The following is a 26,742-nucleotide window of genomic DNA, read 5'->3' on the forward strand; positions in this document are numbered from 1 at the left end:
TTTGTGTTGTATTACCATTTATTAGATACAGCTTGTGTGTGCATATATATTACATACATTAGTGTTTATTAGGCATAGATTTATTTGTTTGCTTCTTTCTGAGCCCACACAAAAAAAATTCCACTCACATCATCCACTCCAACTTTCATAGCAGGAGTCATTGAGTAGGTGCGAAATTCCCTAATAATACACTTGGCCTTGCCCAGTGCTGCCCTCACCATCTCTTCTGTAACAGGCACCACGTTCAGACGTGCTTCTCCTGCTAAGTAATAGGACTCTTCTAAAGCCCCAATCCACAGAAAATGACCCTGTGGCTTGAGGATTCCAACTACATTTTCAAGGGCTTTCTGAAAAGTTTCAAGGTCAGGGCTGCATGCCTCAAGGCAAAAAGAGGATACCAGACAGTCCACTGAACCACTGGCAAGTTCCTTTCCAAGAGGGCAAGGCTGATGGATGTCCAAGGGTATCACTCGTGTTACCTGCTCCCGAAAACGCTTTTCTTTGTTTTGCCATGGCTCACTGTGGAGGAAAAATTATAGAAAAATATATATTTAGGAACACTGTTGCTAAAAAAAGACCTACTTTATAGGCAGTTTTCACCTATTTATTAAAAATACTGAAGTTTTGAGTGGCAGCAATTTTATACCATTTTCACAAATACCCCTATGTTACACATCTGCAGGTGTTGGTCTCTACACTCTTCCATGTACTCTTCCAGCAGTAGAAACCTTTATGTTTTCCATATATGTTCGAGGCTTTCCCATGCCCACTGTATGAGCATTATTCAAACCCCACTTAATAAGTTCTAGATTGTAAGCTCTAATGAGCAGTGCCCTCTGATTCCTCCTGTATTGATTTGTATTGTAAGTGTACTGTCTGCCCTCATATTGTAAAGCGCTGCACAAACTGTTGGCGCTATATAAATCCTGAATAATAATAATTCAAATTTTAAGTGCCCCGTGACTAGAATTTGGACATTATGTATTCTAACAAGCAGTAGAACATGCCATCCATGACTTTGCTAGCTTCTTTGTAAAGTTATTCATTCCCAAAGATCACAAAGAAAACTCTTAGGTCCCATTTACACCTGAGAGTGTTGTAGCTCAAGCTCCAAAACGCTCAACATGCCCAATCCCATTTCTTTCAATGGCCCCTGTTTACATCTGAGTGTTTTGTCACCTGTAGCAAAAGGCCTGTCCCTCAAAAAAAGTGCATAGCTTATTTTCAGGCAGATTGGAGCTTTTTGGCCTCACAGACTTTAATCGAAATGTACCGAAAGGTGCAATGTGTTTTCCAACCATTTTGTTGCATATTTTCTGGCCTAACAGCAGCTCTTCTCCTCCCTATTGCTTTCTGTAGGCTAAAATAAAAAAATAAAAAAAAACACTTGAAGCTTGAATACTCATGTAAAATTGTTGTATATGCTTGCACAACTCTCAAATAAAAAAGCCTAAAAATCACTCTGCCCAGGTATGAAAGGTATGAATGCAGCCAAAAGTCCGATCTCAGTGGTTGTTGGATGTGTACATTAGCGGGCTGGCAGTCTGCCAAGATTCTGTTTTCATAGAAAAGAAGCTAAGATTTCAAGGTCTATTTCTTTTCTTACATTAGGGGACACAGAGCCATAGTAATAACTATGTGGGTTATATCGGCATATCAGGTGCTGGACACTGGCATGCCCCTTAATGCGTGAACTTCCTCATATAACCCCTCCCATTACTGGGAGTCCTCCGTTTTTTCGCCAGTGCCTAAGGCGTTGGGCACATGTAAGGATGTGTTGTACTAAGCTCCACAGGCAGTAATCCTGACCGGATCCGTTCTGATGTCTCCGTAATGGACTAAATGAACGGTACCTGGGCCTTGTCATCCGAAGACACAAGGTTTTGCTTGTGAATGCTTTTAAGCTTGGCCCTGGGATCCAGTACTTTTTGGTAGTAAGGCCAATAAAAGTTTACTGGCAGGGTCTTCTCGCAGGTCCAGGATTTCGGGATTACCTGAGTGTACCCCTGTTCCTGAAGGTTTCCTTTCAATGTCTCAGAGCCTACCGTGAAGGGCGAATATTGTTTCTTTTTTTTTTTTTTTTATCTCTGACAAACCCTGCTGTGAGGAAAGGTAGGGGAGATCATCTCTCCTTCCATGTAATTTATTGTCATGTCTATGTGTCACCACTGGAGGCTGTATTGAGCACTCACCATTCTGACGCTGGAAACAGCAGAAGCTCCACTCTCCTCCATTCAAGACAGCTCAGACCCTCGGGTATGAAGGGGGGGTCTGATCACTTCCTGGGCCCCCATATTGGCGATTTTGATCTATCTGAATGCCAGCCAGCTGCCTCTTTCTTTAAAGAAAAAAGGTGTTTTTTTTTAGGCAAGTCGCGGCCGCTCGCCGAGTGAAGGTTTTACCCCGCCGCCGCCCGCCATGATTCCGGTGCTCACGCGGGAGATTCGCTTCCCTGTTTCAAACAGGAAGGGGGGGTGTTTTCACGCGGGAGCGTGGCCAAACCGCGTCAGATGCCGGCCACACATGTAGGAAGTAGTTAGAGCTCTGCAAGAGAAGCTACTGCCTGGCGGTGGAGGGACAGAGCAGAGTGGTTGCTATTCAGGTTTGGTGACACAGGCATTTTCCTTTTGGCAACATTGTACTGTATAGCTAGGACTAATAGCAGTTTTTGTACTGTACTATAGCCTAGCAAGTGAAACATTCTTTTGCTGGTACTGCCTCTGCTTTGTACTATAAGCTACGAGTGACAAAGGGACCAGGAACCCCTCTAAGGGTTCTAAGGGGTTAATGGTATACAACAAACTAAAAACCCTTCCAAAAGAATGTCTGTCTTCCTCCTCCGAGAGGTAAAAAGAAAAATACGGCCAGTCAGGTAGAACACTTCTGTCCCTGTGTATTTCATACAAACAGGTTTTTCTTCTACCATTTAAAAGATTATTGCTATGATTTCTCTCCATAGTAGGACTAAGCATAGCAGATTCCCATCCAGTCCTCAGGGCCCTTTTGTTGAGGTGCAGGAGGCTGGGGATCAGGTAGATCTTCCCAAATATTGGAAGATACTTATTTTTCCTCTTGAGAGGATCCTAAGAGGGAGAGAGTAGCCGCACAAGTCAGGTGTTTGTCTACTCCCTTACTTAACCCTTTTGTTGCCTGCCACAGGCTCTTGAGGTATCTACCTCTAATAGGGTTCATTTGAACCTCTCCCACCTGGGGATGTTTTTTCTTATTCATGCATAACATATATTCTGAATGGGAACATTCCTATGAAAGAAATGGGAGGTTCCAGCTATTAATGCTGCAATCACCTCAGTGAGCAGAGTCTCACATGTGTAGTGAATAATGCACAGATGTTAAAGGATCCAGCAAGTTAAGGTTGGATTTTCCTTTTAAAGACAAGATGTCTTTTGCAGTTCTGGCTGCAATTGGAGTAGCTCAGTCCATTAACCCTTTAATGTCTGCTCCACTATTGTGGTGGAGTACATTTTGAGTCACGCCAATGCATTGGAATGTGGACTCCAAGGGGTTAAGGAACAGGTGTGAGATACCTGAAAGTTCTGCCTGATCAGCAGGCCCGACAAGAGGCTGGTGTATTTGACGCACTGTGTCTCACAGATGCTATGAAGGACTCAATTGTTTAAGCCCTATGACTTATATTTGGACTAGTGCATGGCTGAGATTGATCAGCCGAAACACCAGGTTAAAACCCTGAGCCAGTCTGTGTCCCTTCCTGGGGTTGCGACTATTTAGAGTGGATAAGTACATCCAAAAGGGGTAAAGCTCTCTTTACCAATAAAGGAGGTTCAAACAGTTCTCCTTTAATCATGCAGCGTCTCCTAATGCCTGGGGTATCTGCCTTTAGGTGGTCTTGACAGGGGCAGCACCAGGATCTTGGGGCAGAAAGCCCATAAAGCAGAATGCTAAGGCCTTCTCATGAAGGAGCACCCCCACTCGTTTGAGTGAGGGGAAAGATCCTGTGATTCTCAAAGTTTGTCAGGAACAATGTTAAGAGCAGAGTGATTTCTGCAACTTTTTTCTCTAGGTTACATCTAGAGTTTCAAGAGCCCGGATGGCCCAGTCGGCTTTCGATCTGAGGGTTCGGGTTCTGTTTGGGTGCTGCCTGTGGGGTCCTTGGGGCTGCTGATGCGGCAGTCTTTATGCAAGAGTGTCCACCTCCTCAAAGAATGCTCCTAAGGTTCCAGAGAAGAAAAAAAAAAGAAAGAAGAGAAGTGTCTCCTTCTGGTCTCTGGATCAGCTGTTATCCCAGTCGGTGATATCAGAGATTCCCTTAGTGCAACAGTTTTTTTTTGGCTCAAACCTTTTAAGGTCCCAGAGCCAAGCAGAGAGGTAAGACCCACTCTAGATCTCGGAGATCTGAATCGGCACTTAAACATCCGATCCTTTCATAATTCGATCGGCTGTGTCCATCCCGCAAGGAGGGGAGTTGCATATCTCCATGTGCCAAAGTTTCCCGCTTACCAGAAATCTCTGCGGTTTGAAATATAAAATTATTTTTATCAATCGTGGCACTGCCATTCGGCTTAGCCACAGCACTACGAGTGTTCTGAAAGATTCTGGCACCTCCTTCAGCCAGGTTAAGGGCTCAAGGCATAACGGTCCTAGCCTATTAGAAGATCTACTTTGAATAGATCATTCAGTTCAATTCAAGTCTAAAACCAGGGCGGCACAGTGGTGTAGTGGGTAGCACTTTCGCCTAGCAGTAAGAAGGGTTGCTGGTTCGAATCCCAACCATGACACTACCTGCCTGGAGTTTGCATGTTCTCCCTGTGACTGCGTGAGTTTCCTCCGGGTACTCAGGTTTCCTCCCACACTCCAAAGACATAGGTTAATTGGATCCTGTCTAAATTGTCCCTAGTATGTATGAATGTGAGTTAGGGACCTTAGATTGTAAGCTCCTTGAGGGTAGGGACTGATGTGAATGTACAATGTATATGTAAAAGCGCTGCATAAATTGATGGCGCTATATAAGTAACTGAAATAAATAAAATAAAACCAGAGTCGGATCTCAGCTGTAGATAGCTGAAATCTCTAGGTTGGATTCTCAGCCTAGGAAGATTCTCCTTAAAACCATCAAGGAGGTTACTTGGGGGCTGGTTATAGATACCATACAGAAGAAGGTATTCTTACCCCAGATGTGAATCAGTTGCATTGTAGGACTAATTCAACTTATCAGGAAAGGAAATTTCCTTTATTTTGGCTGCAGGAGAGTTTTAGGGGAAATTGTGGCCTCCTTCAAGGCCGTCCCTTACGCGCAATTTTATTCAAAGACTGCTTCAAGACGCCATACTGTTGGTCTGGAATAAAGAGGATTCAGACCTTGTTTGTTTCCAATACACTTGGCTCCCAACATAGATCAGAGCCTAAATTGGTGGTTTTTATCCAGCAGAAGGGAAAATCTTTATCCTGCAAGGTGTTAACAGATGCCAGTCTTCTAGGCTGGGGAACAGCTCTGGAAGAAGATTCTTTCCAGGGGAGATGGTCCAGGGTAGAGGACCTTGCCTATCAACTTTGTTGGAAGTTTCAGGCAGTACATTTGGCCATAGAGTCTTGGTGGTCAGATTACGGGACTGTCCTGACAGGACTCAGTCTGACAGAGCCAGGGCGGTGGCTTACATCGATCACCAGGGGAGGCACGAGAAGTTGTGCAGCCCAAAAAGAGGTGAATCATGTTCTAGCTTTGGCAGAACACAACACTCCTTGCCTATCGCAATTTTAATATTTCAGGCATACTACTTGAGACGCCAACAATTATTTCCGGGAGAATGCTCTCTTCACCCGACATCTTCCTAGCAGTATGTCAGATGGGGTACTCCGGACATGGACCTATTCGTGTCCACATTCATTAATAAGGTCGACAACTTTATGTCAAACAAGGAGTCTGCTAGCAGGCGGAACAGACACATTAGTCTTCCCAGGGGATCAGTTCTCACTGATCTATGCATTTCCTCCAGCTCTGCTACTTCCGCGCCTTCTCCACAGGATTAAGCAGGAACAGAAGGAGGTGATTCTGGTGGCCCCAGCGGGTCCCAGAAGATATTAATTTATTGAGATCATAAAGAGGGCAGTTGAAGTCCTTTGCCATTATAGCCAGACCTTCTTGCACAGGGTTCGGTATTTCATCCTATTACAGACAAGAGTTTAACAGGTTTGACTGTTAAATCCCACTCTATAAAAGATCGTGGGTGATCTCCTTCAGTAGTGTCTACTTTGACTAATGCCAGGAAGCCGGCTTCCAGAATCACTTACTATAGAATCTGGAAGGCATAGGTTTCTTGGTATAGATCCAGGGGTCGGCACCCCAGGAAGTATGTCAGTAGGCAGGATTCCTGCATATGGGATCTGAAATGAAGCTGGCCTTGACTTTTATCAAGAGCCAGATCCAGGCCGTGTCGATGTCTTTCCCTATGGCCTCTTGCTTCCCACTCTTGGTGCGTAGCTTATTCAGGTTTATTTACACGGTTTATTCCCCCTATCAAGGCACCTTTAAATCCTTAGGATTTAAAAATGGTCTTGTCAGCTTTGTTAAATCAGACGTTTGAACCTTAGGAGAAATTCTCTTGGTTCCTTGACAAGAAAGATAATCTTTTTTGCTTGCCATTTCTTCTGCTAGAAGAGTATTGGAACTATCGGCTCTGTCTTGTAAGAGCCATATTTCATCATGCATAAGGACGGGGTGGTTTCATGTCCTCATCCTGAATTCTTACCAAAAGTGGTAACAGGTTTTCATTTAAACCAAGATATTATTCTTCCTTGTTTCTCCCCAGAAGTCTTAATCTTGGGAAGAGAAAGCACTACAGTCTCTTGATGTAGTAAGAGCGTTCAGAATCTATTTAAGGGTGACCGCTCAGGTTCGCAAAACACAGGTTTTGTTTGTACTGCCAGAGGGTCCAAGATATGGACAGGCAGCATCAAGATCCACTATTTTCCAAATGGATTTGTCAAGTGATTGATCAAGCTTCAGCTTAAAGAAGAAAATTCTTCCTTCTCATATTAAGAGCACATTCATCCAGGGCGATTAGTGCCTCTTGGATGGTGCATCATCAGGCCTCTATGGCTCAGATCTGTAAGGCCGCAACACTGGTCTTTGGTTCAGACTTTTATCTGATTTTATCAAATCGATATTACAGGTCATGAGGAGATTGCAATATGAGTCATCTGGCCTCCTGTTTCCTTGATTCTGTCTCCCCTCCTTCAGTTGCCATTGCTATGGGACATCCCACATAGTTATTACTATGGCTCTGTGTCCCTTGATGTATGGCACAGCAAAGTAAGCATATTTTATGGGTACAAGAATTCTTTTGTTTTATTTAATCACGCCCCTTTATGCCCCTCCCACTGTTAACATAATATGGCCACACCTATCGTATACCGTGGCATATTCGGGTTTGGCTTGAAGAATAGGTGGCAACCCTATTTATTGTAGTTTTAAATGACAGTTTTATGTGTCCAGAGATACTAAGCAACTTTACAAATATAAATGTAAACTCTGCCTTTTCAGGGTTAAGATTAGTGTAAGCATTCCTTTGCTTACATTATATGTGTCTTGGTCTGGACTGTAGCTGCAGACAGGTTGGGCAATCTAATATGTGATTCCATGTATCCACAGTCAGAAGCATTGGGGGTTATTTACGAAAGGCAAATCTACTTTGCACTGCAAGTTCATTTGGAAGTGCAGTCGCTCTAAATCTAAGGGGTAGATCTGAAATGAGTGGAAGCTCTGCTGATTTTATCATCCAATCATGTGCAAGCTAAAATGCTGTTTTTTATTTTCCTTGCATGTCCCCCTCCGATCTACAGCTACTTTACTTCCAAGTGCACTTGCAGTGCAAAGTGGATTTTCCTTTAGTAAATAACCCCCATAATATATAAAGATAATCTGTAGACTGAAGATGGAAAACTCCAATATGAGCGCATGAGTTTAACAAGCCCAGCCTGTCTAGAATTACATGTGATTCATGTACTCTACACTGTAGCCTAATGTATGCAGGGCAGCCTGCTTCCAGCAGTTTGTGATCTCCAGTAATTGCATTAGTGCAATGCTGCACGGAAATAATCACTTGTGGCTTCTGGCAAGGAAGACATTTGTAAAGTACTTTGGTGTCCCTCGATATATTAAAAGAGCTAATGTGTTTAAAAAAAAAGTAAAACTATTCTTTAAAATGAACCAGCAAAGTGACAAAGAGCAGTAGTTCACCTTCAAGACATTTGAGCTTAGTTGTGAGATTGCCTTGTTTACTCTTTAGGGGCTGAGTGAAATCTCAGGGGTTAAATGATTTGTACAAGGACCTGCAAAAATGACAGTAGTTTGCTGCGTCCTTCCCAATAACTATCATAAAAATCAATTTGAGGAACGAAGAACAGAGCAGGCAAGAACGTGAAAACATCACTAGTTCAAAAATGCAGGACGCTGTCCTTTTACATGACACTTCTACACCTGAGTGTAAAAACAAAGTAGAGAGAGCGAACCCAAACACAGCTGGGTATATTATGTTTCCTTTCACAGCACTATCTACTGTGTGTATATGTGTGTGTGTGTATATACAGTTATGCTCATAAGTTTACATACCCTGTCAGAATTTATGATTTCTTGGCCATTTTTCAGAGAATATGAATGATAACACAAAAACTGAAGCCATTTATTATCAATCAACTGTGTTAGGGACCTTAGATTGTAAGCTCCTTGAGGGTAGGGACTGATGTGAATGTACAATGTATATGTAAAAGCGCTGCATAAATTGATGGCGCTATATAAGTAACTGAAATAAATAAAATAAAACCAGAGTCGGATCTCAGCTGTAGATAGCTGAAATCTCTAGGTTGGATTCTCAGCCTAGGAAGATTCTCCTTAAAACCATCAAGGAGGTTACTTGGGGGCTGGTTATAGATACCATACAGAAGAAGGTATTCTTACCCCAGATGTGAATCAGTTGCATTGTAGGACTAATTCAACTTATCAGGAAAGGAAATTTCCTTTATTTTGGCTGCAGGAGAGTTTTAGGGGAAATTGTGGCCTCCTTCAAGGCCGTCCCTTACGCGCAATTTTATTCAAAGACTGCTTCAAGACGCCATACTGTTGGTCTGGAATAAAGAGGATTCAGACCTTGTTTGTTTCCAATACACTTGGCTCCCAACATAGATCAGAGCCTAAATTGGTGGTTTTTATCCAGCAGAAGGGAAAATCTTTATCCTGCAAGGTGTTAACAGATGCCAGTCTTCTAGGCTGGGGAACAGCTCTGGAAGAAGATTCTTTCCAGGGGAGATGGTCCAGGGTAGAGGACCTTGCCTATCAACTTTGTTGGAAGTTTCAGGCAGTACATTTGGCCATAGAGTCTTGGTGGTCAGATTACGGGACTGTCCTGACAGGACTCAGTCTGACAGAGCCAGGGCGGTGGCTTACATCGATCACCAGGGGAGGCACGAGAAGTTGTGCAGCCCAAAAAGAGGTGAATCATGTTCTAGCTTTGGCAGAACACAACACTCCTTGCCTATCGCAATTTTAATATTTCAGGCATACTACTTGAGACGCCAACAATTATTTCCGGGAGAATGCTCTCTTCACCCGACATCTTCCTAGCAGTATGTCAGATGGGGTACTCCGGACATGGACCTATTCGTGTCCACATTCATTAATAAGGTCGACAACTTTATGTCAAACAAGGAGTCTGCTAGCAGGCGGAACAGACACATTAGTCTTCCCAGGGGATCAGTTCTCACTGATCTATGCATTTCCTCCAGCTCTGCTACTTCCGCGCCTTCTCCACAGGATTAAGCAGGAACAGAAGGAGGTGATTCTGGTGGCCCCAGCGGGTCCCAGAAGATATTAATTTATTGAGATCATAAAGAGGGCAGTTGAAGTCCTTTGCCATTATAGCCAGACCTTCTTGCACAGGGTTCGGTATTTCATCCTATTACAGACAAGAGTTTAACAGGTTTGACTGTTAAATCCCACTCTATAAAAGATCGTGGGTGATCTCCTTCAGTAGTGTCTACTTTGACTAATGCCAGGAAGCCGGCTTCCAGAATCACTTACTATAGAATCTGGAAGGCATAGGTTTCTTGGTATAGATCCAGGGGTCGGCACCCCAGGAAGTATGTCAGTAGGCAGGATTCCTGCATATGGGATCTGAAATGAAGCTGGCCTTGACTTTTATCAAGAGCCAGATCCAGGCCGTGTCGATGTCTTTCCCTATGGCCTCTTGCTTCCCACTCTTGGTGCGTAGCTTATTCAGGTTTATTTACACGGTTTATTCCCCCTATCAAGGCACCTTTAAATCCTTAGGATTTAAAAATGGTCTTGTCAGCTTTGTTAAATCAGACGTTTGAACCTTAGGAGAAATTCTCTTGGTTCCTTGACAAGAAAGATAATCTTTTTTGCTTGCCATTTCTTCTGCTAGAAGAGTATTGGAACTATCGGCTCTGTCTTGTAAGAGCCATATTTCATCATGCATAAGGACGGGGTGGTTTCATGTCCTCATCCTGAATTCTTACCAAAAGTGGTAACAGGTTTTCATTTAAACCAAGATATTATTCTTCCTTGTTTCTCCCCAGAAGTCTTAATCTTGGGAAGAGAAAGCACTACAGTCTCTTGATGTAGTAAGAGCGTTCAGAATCTATTTAAGGGTGACCGCTCAGGTTCGCAAAACACAGGTTTTGTTTGTACTGCCAGAGGGTCCAAGATATGGACAGGCAGCATCAAGATCCACTATTTTCCAAATGGATTTGTCAAGTGATTGATCAAGCTTCAGCTTAAAGAAGAAAATTCTTCCTTCTCATATTAAGAGCACATTCATCCAGGGCGATTAGTGCCTCTTGGATGGTGCATCATCAGGCCTCTATGGCTCAGATCTGTAAGGCCGCAACACTGGTCTTTGGTTCAGACTTTTATCTGATTTTATCAAATCGATATTACAGGTCATGAGGAGATTGCAATATGAGTCATCTGGCCTCCTGTTTCCTTGATTCTGTCTCCCCTCCTTCAGTTGCCATTGCTATGGGACATCCCACATAGTTATTACTATGGCTCTGTGTCCCTTGATGTAAGAAAAGAAAATAGGATTTTTAAAACAGCTTACCTGTAAAATCCTTTTCTTTGGTGTACATCAGGGGACACAGAGGTCCCTCCCTTCTTCTTATACACTTTGATTGCTTGGCTACAAAACTGAGGACTCCTAGTAATGGGAGGGGTTATATGGGGGAAGTTCACGCCTTAAGGGGCGTGCCAGTGTCCAGCACCTGATATGCCGATATAACCCACATAGTTATTACTATGGCGCTGTGTCCCCTGATGTACATCAAAGAAAAGGATTTTACAGGTAAACGGTTTTAAAAACCCTATTTTTGTGAACTTTTGAAAATACATTTTTCTACAATGCTTATATGTACAGAGATGAATAAGGACAAAGAATAATTTTACTGAATATTCAGCTTTATAAATAAACTAGTCTACATGATCTGGACAATGGTTCCATTTAAATATCCTTGCTGATGGGTTGAAAGGCTTCTTATAGCAAAGGTTTCTGTGACAAGTATTTTGCTTTGTTCGGATTCATTTCAATGTATTAACCTTCCACATTGACCCTATTGCTTGAATAAAGTAATTAATGTCTGACCATAAGTTATCTAACCGCTAAAAATGTAGATCTAATCTCTAAATACCAATTAGTTTTTCTTTTATTCTTTAGTGAATAATATTAAGTAGTGTCAGTAAAGGGTGTCAATCTTCTTACCCTTTTCCCTCCAGTTTACAGACATATTCAAAGTATGGGCTCCAGTCAAATTTTCCAGGTTCATTCTTAAGCCACTTCCTCAGTTCTTCCCGATTCACCTCCAGGTAATCAGTCATAATAACTTCCTTGAAGTGCTCAAAAGCGCTCAACATCTGGTAAATCGTAGGACCCGAACCAATGTCAACTACATTGTGTCCTTTAATTTCACCTGAGTATAATTACAAAGTTCACGTCAAGATATTGTAAAGAATAATGTTTTTCAGTTTTCTATATAGGACAACGGGCATGTACTAAATAAAAGAGCTGCAGTTTAAGATCTGTTGACCATCTCCCAGATACAGCAAATACATACTTTTTTTTTATATCAGATAGTTTTGATTGAAAAAATATAATTTTTCTAACATACAAAACAAAACTTTGAGAAGACATAAACTTATCTGCAAGTGTATCAGTCCGGCATAGCAGTAATTATATGTACAGTTCTCTACTCCCCCATATGCCATCCATATATACAGTTCTCCACCCCCCCATATAAGTACAGTTCTCCACCCCCCCATATACCATCCATATATACAATTCTCCACCCCCCCCCATATACCATCCATACAGTTCTTCATTCCCCCATATACCATCCATATATACAGTCCTCCACCCCCCATATACCATCCATATATACAGTTCTGCCCACCCCCCATATATCATCAATATATACAGTTCTGCCCCCATATATTATCCATATTTACAGTTCCCCCCCATATACCATCCATATATACAGTTCTCCACCCCCCCCCATATATACAGTTCTGCCCCCCATATACTATCCATAAATACAGTTCTCCAGCCCCCATATACCACCCATATATACAGTTCTCTTTCCCCCCATATACCATCCATATATACAGTTCTCCACCCCTCCATATATACAGTTCTGCCCCCCATATACCATCCATAAATACAGTTCTCCAGCCCCCATATACACAGTTCTCCACCCCCCCATATACCATCCATATATAAAGTCCTGCCCCCCCCCATATACCATCCATATATACAGTTCTCCACCACCCCTATATACCGTTCTCCACCCCTACCCCAAATACTATCCATATATACAGTTCTCCACCCCCCCATATACCATCCATATATACAGTTCTCCACCACCCCATATATACAGTTCTCCACCCCTACCCCCAAATACCATCCATATATACAGTTCTCCACCCCCCCCATATACCATCCATATATACAGTTCTCCACCCCTACCCCCAAATACCATCCATATATACAGTTCTGCCCCCATATACCATCCATATTAACAGTTCTCCACCCCCCATTCTACACTCCCTTCCTGCACATAACATAATACCCTCTGTACTTAATGAAAAGGTGAACTAATGCCCCTGTTCTCCACTGCACTTACCCCTGTAGTAATGGAAGAGTTTTTTTTTTTTTTCTTTATGATTGTGCTGAGGTTTAGGTCAGTGAGACTCTTGCTTATGGCACAGCAAAGTAAGCATATTTTATGGGTACAAGAATTCTTTTGTTTTATTTAATCACGCCCCTTTATGCCCCTCCCACTGTTAACATAATATGGCCACACCTATCGTATACCGTGGCATATTCGGGTTTGGCTTGAAGAATAGGTGGCAACCCTATTTATTGTAGTTTTAAATGACAGTTTTATGTGTCCAGAGATACTAAGCAACTTTACAAATATAAATGTAAACTCTGCCTTTTCAGGGTTAAGATTAGTGTAAGCATTCCTTTGCTTACATTATATGTGTCTTGGTCTGGACTGTAGCTGCAGACAGGTTGGGCAATCTAATATGTGATTCCATGTATCCACAGTCAGAAGCATTGGGGGTTATTTACGAAAGGCAAATCTACTTTGCACTGCAAGTTCATTTGGAAGTGCAGTCGCTCTAAATCTAAGGGGTAGATCTGAAATGAGTGGAAGCTCTGCTGATTTTATCATCCAATCATGTGCAAGCTAAAATGCTGTTTTTTATTTTCCTTGCATGTCCCCCTCCGATCTACAGCTACTTTACTTCCAAGTGCACTTGCAGTGCAAAGTGGATTTTCCTTTAGTAAATAACCCCCATAATATATAAAGATAATCTGTAGACTGAAGATGGAAAACTCCAATATGAGCGCATGAGTTTAACAAGCCCAGCCTGTCTAGAATTACATGTGATTCATGTACTCTACACTGTAGCCTAATGTATGCAGGGCAGCCTGCTTCCAGCAGTTTGTGATCTCCAGTAATTGCATTAGTGCAATGCTGCACGGAAATAATCACTTGTGGCTTCTGGCAAGGAAGACATTTGTAAAGTACTTTGGTGTCCCTCGATATATTAAAAGAGCTAATGTGTTTAAAAAAAAAGTAAAACTATTCTTTAAAATGAACCAGCAAAGTGACAAAGAGCAGTAGTTCACCTTCAAGACATTTGAGCTTAGTTGTGAGATTGCCTTGTTTACTCTTTAGGGGCTGAGTGAAATCTCAGGGGTTAAATGATTTGTACAAGGACCTGCAAAAATGACAGTAGTTTGCTGCGTCCTTCCCAATAACTATCATAAAAATCAATTTGAGGAACGAAGAACAGAGCAGGCAAGAACGTGAAAACATCACTAGTTCAAAAATGCAGGACGCTGTCCTTTTACATGACACTTCTACACCTGAGTGTAAAAACAAAGTAGAGAGAGCGAACCCAAACACAGCTGGGTATATTATGTTTCCTTTCACAGCACTATCTACTGTGTGTATATGTGTGTGTGTGTATATACAGTTATGCTCATAAGTTTACATACCCTGTCAGAATTTATGATTTCTTGGCCATTTTTCAGAGAATATGAATGATAACACAAAAACTGAAGCCATTTATTATCAATCAACTGTGTTTACTCTTTTTAAATCATAATGGCAAACAGAAACTACCCAAATGACCCTGATCAAAAGTTTACATACCCCAGTTCTTAATACCGTCTATTGCCCCCTTTAACATCAATGACAGCTTGAAGTCTTTTGTGGTATTTGTGGATGAGGCTCTTTATCTTCTCAGATGGTAAAGCTGCCCATTCCTTTTGGCAAAAAGTCTCCAGTTCCTGTAAATTCTTGGGCTGTCTTGCATGAACTGCACATTTGAGATCTCCCCAGAGTGGCTCAGTGATATTGATGTCAGGAGACTGAGATGGCTACTCCAGAACCTTTACTTTATTCTGTGGTAGCCAATGACAGATCGACTTGGTCTTGTGTTTTGAATCATTGTCATGTTGGAATGTCCAAGTACGTCCCATGCGCATCTTCCTGGCTGATGGGTGCAAATGTTCCTCCAGTATTTTTTGATAGCATACTGCACTCATCTTGCCATCAATTTTGACCAAATTTCCTGTGCCTTTGTAGTTCACACATTCCCAAAACATCAGCGATCCACCTCCGTGTTTCATAGTAGGAATGGTGTACCTTTCATCATAGGCCTTGTTGAGTCCTCTCCAAATGTAGGGTTTATGATTGTGGCCAAAAAGCAAAATTTTGGTCTCATCACTCCAAATGACTTTGTGCCAGAAGGTTTGAGGCTTGTCTCTGTGCTGTTTGGCATATTGTAAGCGGGATACTTTGTGGCATTTGCGTTGGAATGGATTTCTTCTGGTGACTTGACCATGCAACCCATCTTTCTTCAAGTGCCTCCTTATTTTGCATCTTGAAACATCCACACCACATGTTTTCAGAGAGTGCTGTATTTCATCTGAAGTTATTTGTGGGTTTTTCTTTGCATCCCGATCAATTTTCCTGGCAGTTGTGGCTGAAATTTTAGTTGGTCTACCTGACCGTGTTTGATTTCAACAGAACCTTTAATTTTCCACTTCTTGATTAGAGTTTGAATACTGCTGATTGCCATTCTCAACTCCTTGGATATCTTTTTACGTATATCACTTTCCTGTTTTATACAGTTCAACTACCTTTTCCCACAGATCCTCTGACAATTCTTTTGCTTTCCCCATGACTCAGAATCCAGAAATGTCAGTGCAGCACTGGATGAAAGATGTAAGGGTCTGTCAGGAGTCCAGAAACTAATTGACCTTTTATACACACACACACAAATTTTCTCAGCAAACAGATTACAGGTGAGGATGATTTCCTTTAATAGCCATTCAAACCCCTTTGTGTCAACTTGTGTGCATCAGTGGCGGCCCGCCAATAGGGGGCGCCCGGGCGCCGCCGCCCCTCCCTCCCCCTAGGTGTAAAAAAAAAAGAAAAGTAAAAAGAAAAAAAAAAAGCGGGCCCTTTAAGACATTTAAAAAAAAAATGTAATTTAACAATTTAACATAGTGTTCTGTGGCGCCGGTCACAGTGCACTATGAGAAGCGCCACGTCGATGCAATCACAAGATTGCATCCATGGCGCTTCATTTGCGGGTTAAAAACCCGCCTTGCGGTGCACTGTAGAACACCGACTAGCTTCCGCCCGTAAAATCACTGTGATTCTACGGGCGGGAGCATTGTCATTCTTAGACAGGCAGGTCACTTCCGGCTTTCGGCTGCTTCACGAAACCCGGAAGTGACGTCGGCAGCTCCGTTCCTCAGCCCGAGCGGAGCTGCAAGACAGTGAGGCAGGAGGTGAGTCAGTTGGGCTTGAAAGCCAACCCATCCTACCGCAGCATAAATGTGTTATACTTGTGAAATGATTTTTTTTCTTTTTTTATTATTTGTTTTACTTGTGAAACAATGGTAAGGAAGATGCCAGGAATATGTCCAGTGACACAGTGTGTGGTATAATTCTTGAATGGAATGTATTATGTCTACTAACGATCACACCGTTAATTGTAGAAAAAAGGTTATAGACATTTGGTAATCTATAATAATGTAAAGATTTTTCCTCCTCCCCTCCCCATAATGCTGCAAATCTCCTCCACCTTCAAAAGCATCACTCAACGTCTTTGCTTTCCTTATTCATAGCGTCAGATAGCTCTTCTGCCTCCCCTCTACATAATGCTATTCTTCTCCATCTGTCTCCATAGTACAATTCCTCTCCTCCTCCTACCATAGTGGTGGTTAATATTTTCTTCTCAACTCTACCATGCTGGTGCTACTCCACCTCTCTACCATGCTAATGTTACTCTCCTCCCCTCTCTGCACTGTCACTCCTCTCCTCCACCTGCCTCATCCAAACAGACACTCCTCTTTTCCACCTCCCCTCTCCACACAGTGTTGCTCTTCTCCTCCGCCTCCCCTCTCCATGGTGTTTCTCCTATCCTCCACCTTACTTATCCATAGTGTTATTGCTGTTCTCCATCTCTCCCTTCCTTAGAGTTGTTGTTCTCCTCCACCTTCCAATGCCATGGTTTGTACATGATTGGTCATGGTTGTTCTGGTGAAACAACACTGCTTTTTGGTTCTTTCTCTGATAATTTGGCAATATTTCCTATTGGGGCCAGGTTTAATTGTAAAACTACATTTAGTTTACTTACGTACTCATGTAATACTGATAATGTAATGTGCCGACATTACAATTTTTTCTATCCTCCAGTATAACCCCCATTTGTAAGGTACAAAATACTCCCCTCCTTACCATCTCTTAGTGAACCTCAGATGACCTCTTAAAAACACTTTTTTAACTTGTTGATTTGTGAATGAATGGGTTTTTAATATTACAATGCAAAATAATACAATATCAAGACAATCAAAAGCAGCCGATAGCACTTCACATCCAAAATGTGCAAAAGTAAAAACACTGCTCAGCGGTTCGATTTATGGCACATCTATTCCACAATATTTTATCCAGATATATAATCTGTCATGTGATTCTGGGGCTGTATACTCTGTCCTGTGATCTGAGCTGTATACTCGTGACACTATGGGTGGAAGGAAGTGGAATGCAGGGGACGGATTAGGTGGATTACGTAAGGGGCGTGGTTTGTGAGAAGCGGGAGGGGCCAAAATGATGGGCGGGGCCACGATGGGCGGGGTCTGGCGCCCCCCCATCCAAAAACTTCACCAGCCGCCACTGGTGTGCATGTTATCAGGCCAAAATCACCAGGGTATGTAAACTTTTGATCAGGGTCATGTGGGTAGTTTCTTTTGCGATTATGATTTAAAAAGAGTAAACGCAGTTGGTTGATAATATGGCTTCAGCCAAACACTAACCATTTTTGTGTTATCATTCATATTCTCTGAAAAATGGCCAATAAATCATACATTCTGCCAGGGTGTGTAAACTTATGAGCACAACTGTGTGTATATATATATATATATATATATATATATATATATATATATATATATATATATATATATATATGTGTGTGTGTGTATATATATATATGTGTGTGTGTGTATATATATATATATGTGTGTGTGTATATATATATGTGTGTGTGTATATATATATATACAGTATATATATATATATATATATATATATATATATATATATATATATATATATATAATTACAGTGGGGGAAAGAATTATTATTTGATCCCCTGTAGATTTTGTAAGTTACTTACAAAAAAAATAAGGGTCTATATTTTTTCTCATAGGTGTATTTTAAATGATAAAGACAGAATATCATCCAAAAATCCTGAATAAGCACATGATGCAAATGTTATAAATTGTGTTGCAGGTCAGTGAGTAAAATAAGTATTTGATCCCCTACCAACCAACAATAATTCTGGCTCCCACAGACTGGCTACAATATGTGCTCATGTGGTAGATAGATTAGTCCTGTCAATTTAAGAAGGTGCTCCTAATGACAACTCATTATCAGAAAAGACACCTGTCCACAGAATCTTTCCTCTATTCAAACTTCACTATCATGGGCAAGACCAAAGAGCTGTCAAAGGATGTCAGGGACAGGACCTGCACAATGCTGGAATGGGCTACAAGACCATCAGCAAGAAGCTTGCTGAGAAGGAGACAACTGTTGGATCAATTAGTCGCAAATAGAATAAATACAAAATAACCATCGATCACCCTCGATCTGGAGCTCCATGCAAGATTTTGCCTCATGGGGTAAGGAAGATCATGAGAAAAGTGAGGAATCATCCCAGAACTACAGGAGAGGAGCTTGTGAATGATCTCAAGGCAGTTGGGACCACAGTCACCAAACAAACCATTGGTAACACAATACACTGCCATACACCTATTGGTCAGATGAGACCAACATTTTGCTCTTTGGCATTAAAGTGATTGTAAAGGCTCTTTTTTTTTTTAATAACAAACATGTTATACTTTCTTTTTCTGTAAAGTGGTTTTGCACAGAGCAGCCCAGATCCTCCTCTTATCTGGTCCCTCTTCTGCTCTCCTGGCCCCTCCCTTTGGTGAGTACCCCCTCAGCCAGCAGCTTCCTATGGGGGCACCCGAGCCAAGTCAGAGCTCTATGTATCCATTCAGACATGGAGCCCTGACCCGGTCCGGTCCCCTCTCTTCCCTTATTGGCTGACTGGATTTGACAGCCACGGGAGCCAATGGCACTGCTGCTGTGTCTCCGCCAATCAGGAGTGTTTTTTCCTGGGCTTTTGTTACCTGTTTTAGCCCTCCAATTATTATTATACAGGTTTTATATAGCACTAACAGTCTGCGCAGCACTTTACAACATGAGGGCAGACATTACAGCTACATTACAATTTGGTACAAAGGGAATCAGAGGGCCCTGCTCGTTAGAGCTTACAATCTAAAAAGGAAGGGTCAATTGATACGAAAGGTAAAAGCTGTAGGGAGATGAGCTGATGGAGGAAATAAAACAGTGTTAGAAGCAGGATAGGCTTCTTTGAAGAGAAGGGTTTTCAGGGATCGCCTAAAGATGGATAGATTAGGGGCAGTCGGACAGATTGGGGTAGGGAGTTCCAAAAGACGGGAGAAGCTCTGGAGAAATCCTGGAGGCGAGCATGGGAGGAGATGACAAGGGAGCTAGAGAGCAGGAGGTCTTGGGATGACCGAAGAGAGCGTCTTGGTTGGTATTTTGGGACTAGGTTAGTGATGTAGCTGGGGGCAGAGTTGTGGATGGCTTTGTAAATTATTGTTAGTACTTTGAATTTTATTCGTTGGGTGAGTGGAAGCCAGTGGAGGGATTGGCAGAGAGGGGTGGAGGACACTGAATTGCTGTTAAGGTGTATGAGTCTGGCAGCGGCATTCATTATGGACTGAAGGGGGGATAGTCTATGTACAGGTAATCCAATGAGGAGGGAGTTGCAGTAGTCGAGGCAAGAGATGACCAGGGAGTGAATAAGAAGCTTGGTGGTGTCATTAGTTAAAAAGGGGCGTATTCTGGAAATGTTGCGGAGGCTAAGGTGGCATGATTTGGACAGGGATTGTATGTGGGCCTGAAAGGACAGTTCAGAGTCTAAGGTTACCCCTAGCACCCTGGCATGCGGGGACGAACTGATAGATGTGCCATTAATCTTGACAAAGAAGTCAGGGGAAGGGGCACGTGGGGGATGAAATATTAAGAGCTCCGTTTTAGATAGATTAAATTTGAGGAAGTGGTTTGACATCCAGGCTGATTTGTCTGTTAGTAGATCAGTGATGCGTGAGGAGATTGATGGGTGAGCTGAGGGGCAGAGAGATTGATTTGGGTGTCATCGGCATATAAATGGTAGTGAAAGCCATGGGAGGCTATCAGCTGACCCAGGGAGGACGTGTAGATCGAGAATAGTAGAGGTCCAAGGACAGAACCTTGGGGGACCCCAACGGAAAGGGGAGTTGGAGAAGAGGAAGTGGAGTTGTAGGTGACACTGAAAGTGCGATGAGATAGGTAAGATTCAAACCAACGGAGAGTGCAGCCTTGGAGACCAAGCAAATTGAGTTTTTTGAGGAGGAGGGGGTGGTCGACTGTATTGAAGGCAGCAGAAAGGTCCAAGAGTAAGAGTATGGAATAATGACCATTGGTTGTGGCTGTTAGTAAGTCGTTTGTGAGTTTTAGGAGGTTTCAGTGGAGTGCTGTGGATGAAATCCAGACTGAAGGGGATCAAGAAGGTTATTCTCAATGAGGTGGTCGCTCAGTCAGTTGTAGACTAAACGTTCAAGGAGTTTGGAGGCAAAAGGGAGTAAAGAGATGGGTCTTAAGTTGTTAAGATTGGTGGGGTCTGAGGCCTTTTTTGGTATGATTGGGAGTGACTAGCGCATGTTTTAGAGGGTTGGGGGAAGATGCCAGTAGAGAGTGAGAGGTTGAAGATATGAGTTAAGGAGTATAGGATTGAGTCAGATGGTGACCGTAGTATTTGAGAAGGAACAGGGTCCAGGGGCAGGAGGTGAGGTGAGCATTAGAAAAAAGTTTAGTGACTTCCTCTATAGTAGCTGGGTTAAAAGAGGGAAGTATTGATTGTGCAGGAGGACAAGTAGGGTAAAGTGAGGGAGATGCCTGTGGAGTGGACATCTCGAGATAAATTGTCTCAAAATTATTTTTGAAGTGATTAGCAATCTCCTTGGCAGTGAGTAAGTTAATGGTTGGGGGTAATGGAGGACGAAGTAGAGTGGTAAACGTAGAAAAGAGTTGACAGGGACTGCATGAGAGGGTGTTAATGAGAGTGATAAAGTAGGTCTGTTTGGCAGTGTGGAGGCAGGAATGGTATTTTTGGAGGGCAGATTTATATAGGCTGAAATCTTGCTGCGACTTCATTTTACACCACAGACGCTCAAGAGCGCGGCTACGTTTTTTGAGGCTTCTGGTATTGTCTGTCTGCCAGGGTTGTAGCGATCGGGGCCTGATTCTGTGTGTAGTGAGGGGGGCAAAGGTATCCAGGGTGGCTGACAGTGAACTGTTGTAGACAGAAGTAGCCAAGTTGGGGCAGGACAAGGATGAGATTTTGTCATAGAGACAATCTGTAGCAGAAAAAAGAAGAGAAGGATTAAGATGGCAAAGGTTTCTACGGGTAATAGTTTGGTATTTGGAAGGCAAGGAGGAGGCAGACAAGGAGAGAGTGAAACTAATAAGGTGGTGATCAGATAGAGGAAAAGGAATATTGGAGAGGGCGTACAAAGGTAGGAGAAGATGAGGTCAAGGCAGTTGCCAACAGAGTGAGTGGAAGCACTTGTCCATTGTTTCAGGTCAAAAGAGGAGGTTAGGCTCAGCAGCTTAGAAGTAGCAGGAGTGTTAAGATTAACAGGGATGTTGAAGTCTCCAAAAATGATTGTTGGAATTTCAGAGGAGAGAAAGTAGGGTAGCCAGGCAAAGAAGTCGTCAAGGAAGTTTGATACCAGTCCAGGGGGCCGATAGATCACAGCAATTCTCAATGAAACTGGAGAAAATAGACGAATACTGTGAGCTTCAAATGAAGAGGGACAAAGGGAGTGGATGAAGAACTTGAAAAGTGCTTTGAGGGGATAGGAGGATTCCAACACCACCTCCTTTCCATCCACTAGGCCTGGGAGAGTGAGTCCACAGGAGGCCACCATAGGAGAGAGAAGCAGGAGAAGGAAGGTCAGATTCTTGAATCCAGGTATCAGTAATTGCAAGTAGGTTCAGGGAGTTAGTGATAAATAGGTCATGGACGGTGGTGAGTTTGTTACAAACAGAGCGGGCATTCCAAAGGGCACAGGAGAAGGGAGGCTGGCTCTAGGCTGAAGAGGAATAGAAATGAGATTGTGTGGATTGTGGTTGCTATCAGAGGATGGAGGGTGCCGGGAATGTTGGCTGAAAGTAAATGATAGTGGTCCAGGATTTGGAGAAATATCTCCAGAAGTTAGGAGAAGCAGAAGGGTGAGAGAGGTGATACAGGAGTGTGACTTATGTGGGGGAACACGTCCCAGTGGGCTGCAGGTTTTATTGGTATATGAGTTCAGAATTAGCAGGAGCTGATGAGTGCAGAAAAAAGGTGAAGACAGGAGTAAGGGTGATATATATAAGCGGTGGGGTGGAAAAGGTGGGTGAAGGAGTGAGAATTCAAGGAGAGAGGATGCAACTGTGAGAAGGAAAAGTAGGGAGTGCATGATATAGAGTGGTGAAATTGAGAGAAAGCCTGAATGAGAGATGAAAAAGTTTGAGGAATCCGGTCACCTGTAGTCTGTTTACTGTTCTTCAGAAGTCTGTTGTGTATTTTCGCTTTGTGCAATCGCTGAAGTGCTGAGCGGAAGTGCAATACTTAATCCAATATGAATACTTTATCCAACATGATAGTTGCCAATGCAATCCCAGCCTGTGCAAACCCCTGCCTGTGCTTCCCCTAGGTAAGGCCTGAATTTATACTGAATTTGGGTGGGGGTATTGCCAAGGATTGCATAGAAGGAACACGTGGCTAACAGAATGAAGTTTTCACAGCAAGGCTAACTACAAGACACAGCAAGACAGCAGAAAGGTCAGAGCCGTAAAGATAGGAACAGCTCAGAATTTAGGTATAGGCAATAAAAGTAAAATAAACATCACAGTGATATGGACAGAGGTAAAGAATTTGAAGGCAGCATAGATCACCAAAAGTACATACACAGAATTAGCAAGCAGATCCCAGTTTCAATTAAAGGTGGAAGATGTGGTTGAGCTGAGACATACACAGAATTGGCAAGCAGATCCCAGTTTTAATGCCGCTTACTGCAATAACCAGCTATAGATGAGGGTGGTGGCAAGTTTTATGTTATCGCATTGGTGTTTGTATTGGTCCAGCAATGCACCAACACCTTTGCAGCCATAGTGCTATTTGCTCTGTGTTTGGTGTGCTGCTGCACCTTTAAGCAGGGGTGGGCTACCCTTCAGTCCACCTGCCCTCACTTATCCATCAGAATGCATGTGCCTCCACTGTGGGGACACTCATATTTTAGTGTTAGGACCACAGATACCAGGGTGCCGTGACGTGGCTCTATGGCTCACGCATGCATTTGCAAATGCGTGAGGACTAAACCCCTGTTTTTAACACATACTGTTAGACAGGTTTATTCGGTTGTCTGCTAGCTGGTGGTAAGTAGGCTTTGGTTTTTTCCTGGGCATTCCCCAGGCTTATGCTACGTCTCAGCCAATCAGGAGGAGTGTCTGGGGAAGCTACGACACTCGTGGACATCACTGCAGAGAGAAGTAGCTCAGCTAAGTAGTTAGGGGTGCTGGGGGGGGGGGGGGGGGGGTGCTACACACAGAAGGTTTTTTTTTATCTTAATGCATAGAATGTATTAAGATAAAAATCGTCTGCCTTTACAACTCCTTCTCGGCTAACCGTGTTTGGAGGAAGAAAAATTCTGACAGTCAAGTACAGAGGTGGAAACTTTATTCTTTGGGGCTGTTTCTCTGCTAAAGGTGCAGGGCAATGGATGGGGCCATGTATTGTAAAATCTTGGATGAGAACCTTCTTCCCTCAGCCAAAACAGTGAAGATGGGTCGTGGATGGGTTTCCAGCATGATAATGACCCAAAACATACCACCAAGGCAACAAAGGAGTGGCTCTTTTTATTTGTAATTTTTTTTATAGTGCTGCATATAGAAAATTGAAAAAGTAAATGTCTTTTTTTGCAAATAACATTGCCATGTTTTGTACCAGAAAAAATCATTTTAGTTAAATTTAATCAGGAGAGATTATAGAATAAAACATACTTTTAGGAGTAAATTAAGTATTTACATTAAAATAATTTTGTCTAAAAAAAAGTAACACTTTATTATATTTACCTCTCGTTATCTGTGGATAACATAGAAAATAATTTTTTTTTACAAGACTATTGCCAAAATAATGTATAGTTTGGCAAACAATGTGTGTATTGCTTTTGTTAATTATTGTATAGACAAAGTTATCCCAGATATATAGAGCACTAATAGAAAAGCAAAAATAGCTATGGTCTATAAGGGGTATAAAGGTATAAGAGCGGAAGTAAAGAATCTTTGTTCTGGATTTGTGATTCTAAAATACTTTAAGTAACTTAAAATACTTTAGGTAACTTAATAACTTAAATTTTCTTCTGGAAGCCAGCAAAGTCAGTTTCTGAACCCTTCCCACGATTCCCTATTGCCAAATTAACTTTAAGCCCAAACCCCAAAGTTATTTGATTCCATTGTGTAGAATGTTAGAGAATAATCATTTCCAGTGCAAAGGAAAATATAAAATGTGGCACATTGATTTAATAGGCTATTAAATTATTCCAAGAATGCATAAAATCAAATGATTATAAGGAGTAAAATCAAACTTTTATCATGTTGGAGAAATCCTATGTATAAAAATTATTTTATTATTTCTTGATTTTAAAATATATATCGAGTTTGAACAGCAAAAAGTGGACATCAGGTTTCCCAGATACCTGGATGACCATTTACAATTGTTAAGGTACCCTCAAAAAGCATATCTCAGACATATTTCAAACTAATATAACATTTAGAATGATTTGGATCTACAAAAGGTATTTTGTGGCAAGGCTTCATCAGTAGAAAAGCTGAGCATTAAATAAGGTATCACAGAACAGTTACAAATATTTAACATAAAATGCTTTTTTTTCTGCCATCTAGTCAGATTTTTTTTAAACGCATCGGCAGCAAACAGCATGTAAAATATTTAAAATGGTAAAATTGCCCCACAAAATATTTTAAATTTACAAATACATTAACTTTTACAGAAGACATACTAGAAAATAGTGTAATTGGTAGACATTATGAGCCAATCAAAGCTAAGAAATAATGTTTATCTGCTTAAAATCACTTTGGTAGCACTAGAAAAGGCATTTGTGCTTGATCTTCATGCTATTTCTTAGCATTTATTCACTTAAAACCGGAAAATGCTTGTGATTAAAATCTGACTAAAAGCAATAAAATTGCTAATTAGGCAGAATGGGATTTTTGTACAGCTAGATCTGCTTTTAGTATGCAGAAGCTGGACAGTATCTGGTTACAATTGTTGAATGGTATTCAGATGTGCATGCGTGATATGACCGGAGAATACATTTTAATTACATCTCTGTGCTCTCAGTGTAAGAGACACCTCCAGCACCAGTTTTCTCATAATAAAAGTTTATTGGACTAGCTATTCCAGTATAACTATAGTTTCCATGCTTTTTTAGGCGCTTTCAATAGACTGAGTTGACTCCAGTACCTAATAGTGACCCCCTTTTCCCCATAATCCATTGGCAATGTGGACCTCTTTGAGGTCTAAAAACATTGTAGTTGTGTTTTAATCCCACAAGGAGCAGCAAGGTTTCTGTATTAATCAACTGTTAACTATGAGTATCTTCACAAAGCACAACTTTAGGCTGTTTAAGGTAATTAAAGCTCACCCATTAAGTTCAACCATTATCATTGTTGTTATCATTAAAGGCAGCCGGGTTGGCATCTAACTATGTCGCTATTTTGTTCCTCTTTGTGTGATATTTTAGTCTGCAACTTATATTAAAAGGTGCCTTACTTAGAACCGTGGGCACTTTTCCTTGAACCTACTGAGATGAACTCAATTTTTAGAGGCAAATGAGCAGCACATATAAACACTGCCTACATAAAAAAGGGAAAAATATGTGGCAATTACAAAGACTTTCCAAAAATCTGTATCATTTCTAAAATACTGAAGTCTACCAATGGTCAGAAGTATTTGTTATCCCCTTAAACAACCTGATCCTCACTGTCATCATGCTCTACTTGGGACAGAATCAATATATGTATGGCCAACCTTAGACCTTGATGAAGGTCTAAGGATGTCGAATAAAGCCTTGCCACTTTTTAAAGATAATATAATTAAATATCTGATGGCTAAACATAAAAACAGTGATAATATAGCTCACCCTTAGCACAAGCCTCATGAAGGCAACGCAGTTTCCAACACATCACACTCTCTTCGGACGAGAAGTCTGCCCGAGGTGGCACATAGTTATTTTGCAGGTATGCTCTGGGGTTGAATAGTTGGTAGGATTTAGCGACAGCCTGAACACCATTCATTTTGGAAGAGAGGATGCTGAACATACTGGCCTCCCCTTACTTTTATAAGCTGGATGTACCACTCCCAGCCTATCATCAGTCTACATTACAGGTACATCTCCCATCAGTCTTCATGACAGCTGCCTCCACCCTCACCCTTAGCTGGTGTGATAGCATCTCTCATATTGATCCAGTGTGTTTTGC

The 26,742-nt window shown here is 41.9% G+C and overlaps 1 protein-coding gene across 1 annotated transcript; it reads right to left on the bottom strand.

Moving 5' to 3' along the window:
- PNMT (phenylethanolamine N-methyltransferase) lies at window positions 1-26,589 on the bottom strand. Its single transcript, XM_077459720.1, has 3 exons — window positions 26,406-26,589; window positions 11,745-11,952; window positions 1-519 (listed from the first exon to the last, which is right to left on the bottom strand). The coding sequence occupies exons 1-3, from the start codon at window positions 26,581-26,583 to the stop codon at window positions 81-83; spliced, it is 825 nt and encodes a 274-aa protein (XP_077315846.1). The 5' UTR covers window positions 26,584-26,589; the 3' UTR covers window positions 1-80.
- Between the last annotated feature and the right edge of the window lie 153 nt (window positions 26,590-26,742).

This window comes from Lithobates pipiens, unplaced genomic scaffold (assembly GCF_037356315.1).
Source record: "Lithobates pipiens isolate NorthernLeopardFrog02 unplaced genomic scaffold, aLitPip1_a1.2 Scaffold_28, whole genome shotgun sequence".
NCBI classification, from domain to species: domain Eukaryota; kingdom Metazoa; phylum Chordata; class Amphibia; order Anura; family Ranidae; genus Lithobates; species Lithobates pipiens.

Coding starts and splice junctions, on each gene's coding strand:
- PNMT (XM_077459720.1), bottom strand. CDS start 26,583: ATGTTCAGCATCCTCTCTTCCAAAATGAATGGTGTTCAGGCTGTCGCT. Junction 11,953..26,405: donor TCATGAGGCTTGTGCTAAGG/GTGAGCTATATT, acceptor AATTATACTCAG/GTGAAATTAAAGGACACAAT. Junction 520..11,744: donor TGTAAACTGGAGGGAAAAGG/GTAAGAAGATTG, acceptor TTTCCTCCACAG/TGAGCCATGGCAAAACAAAG.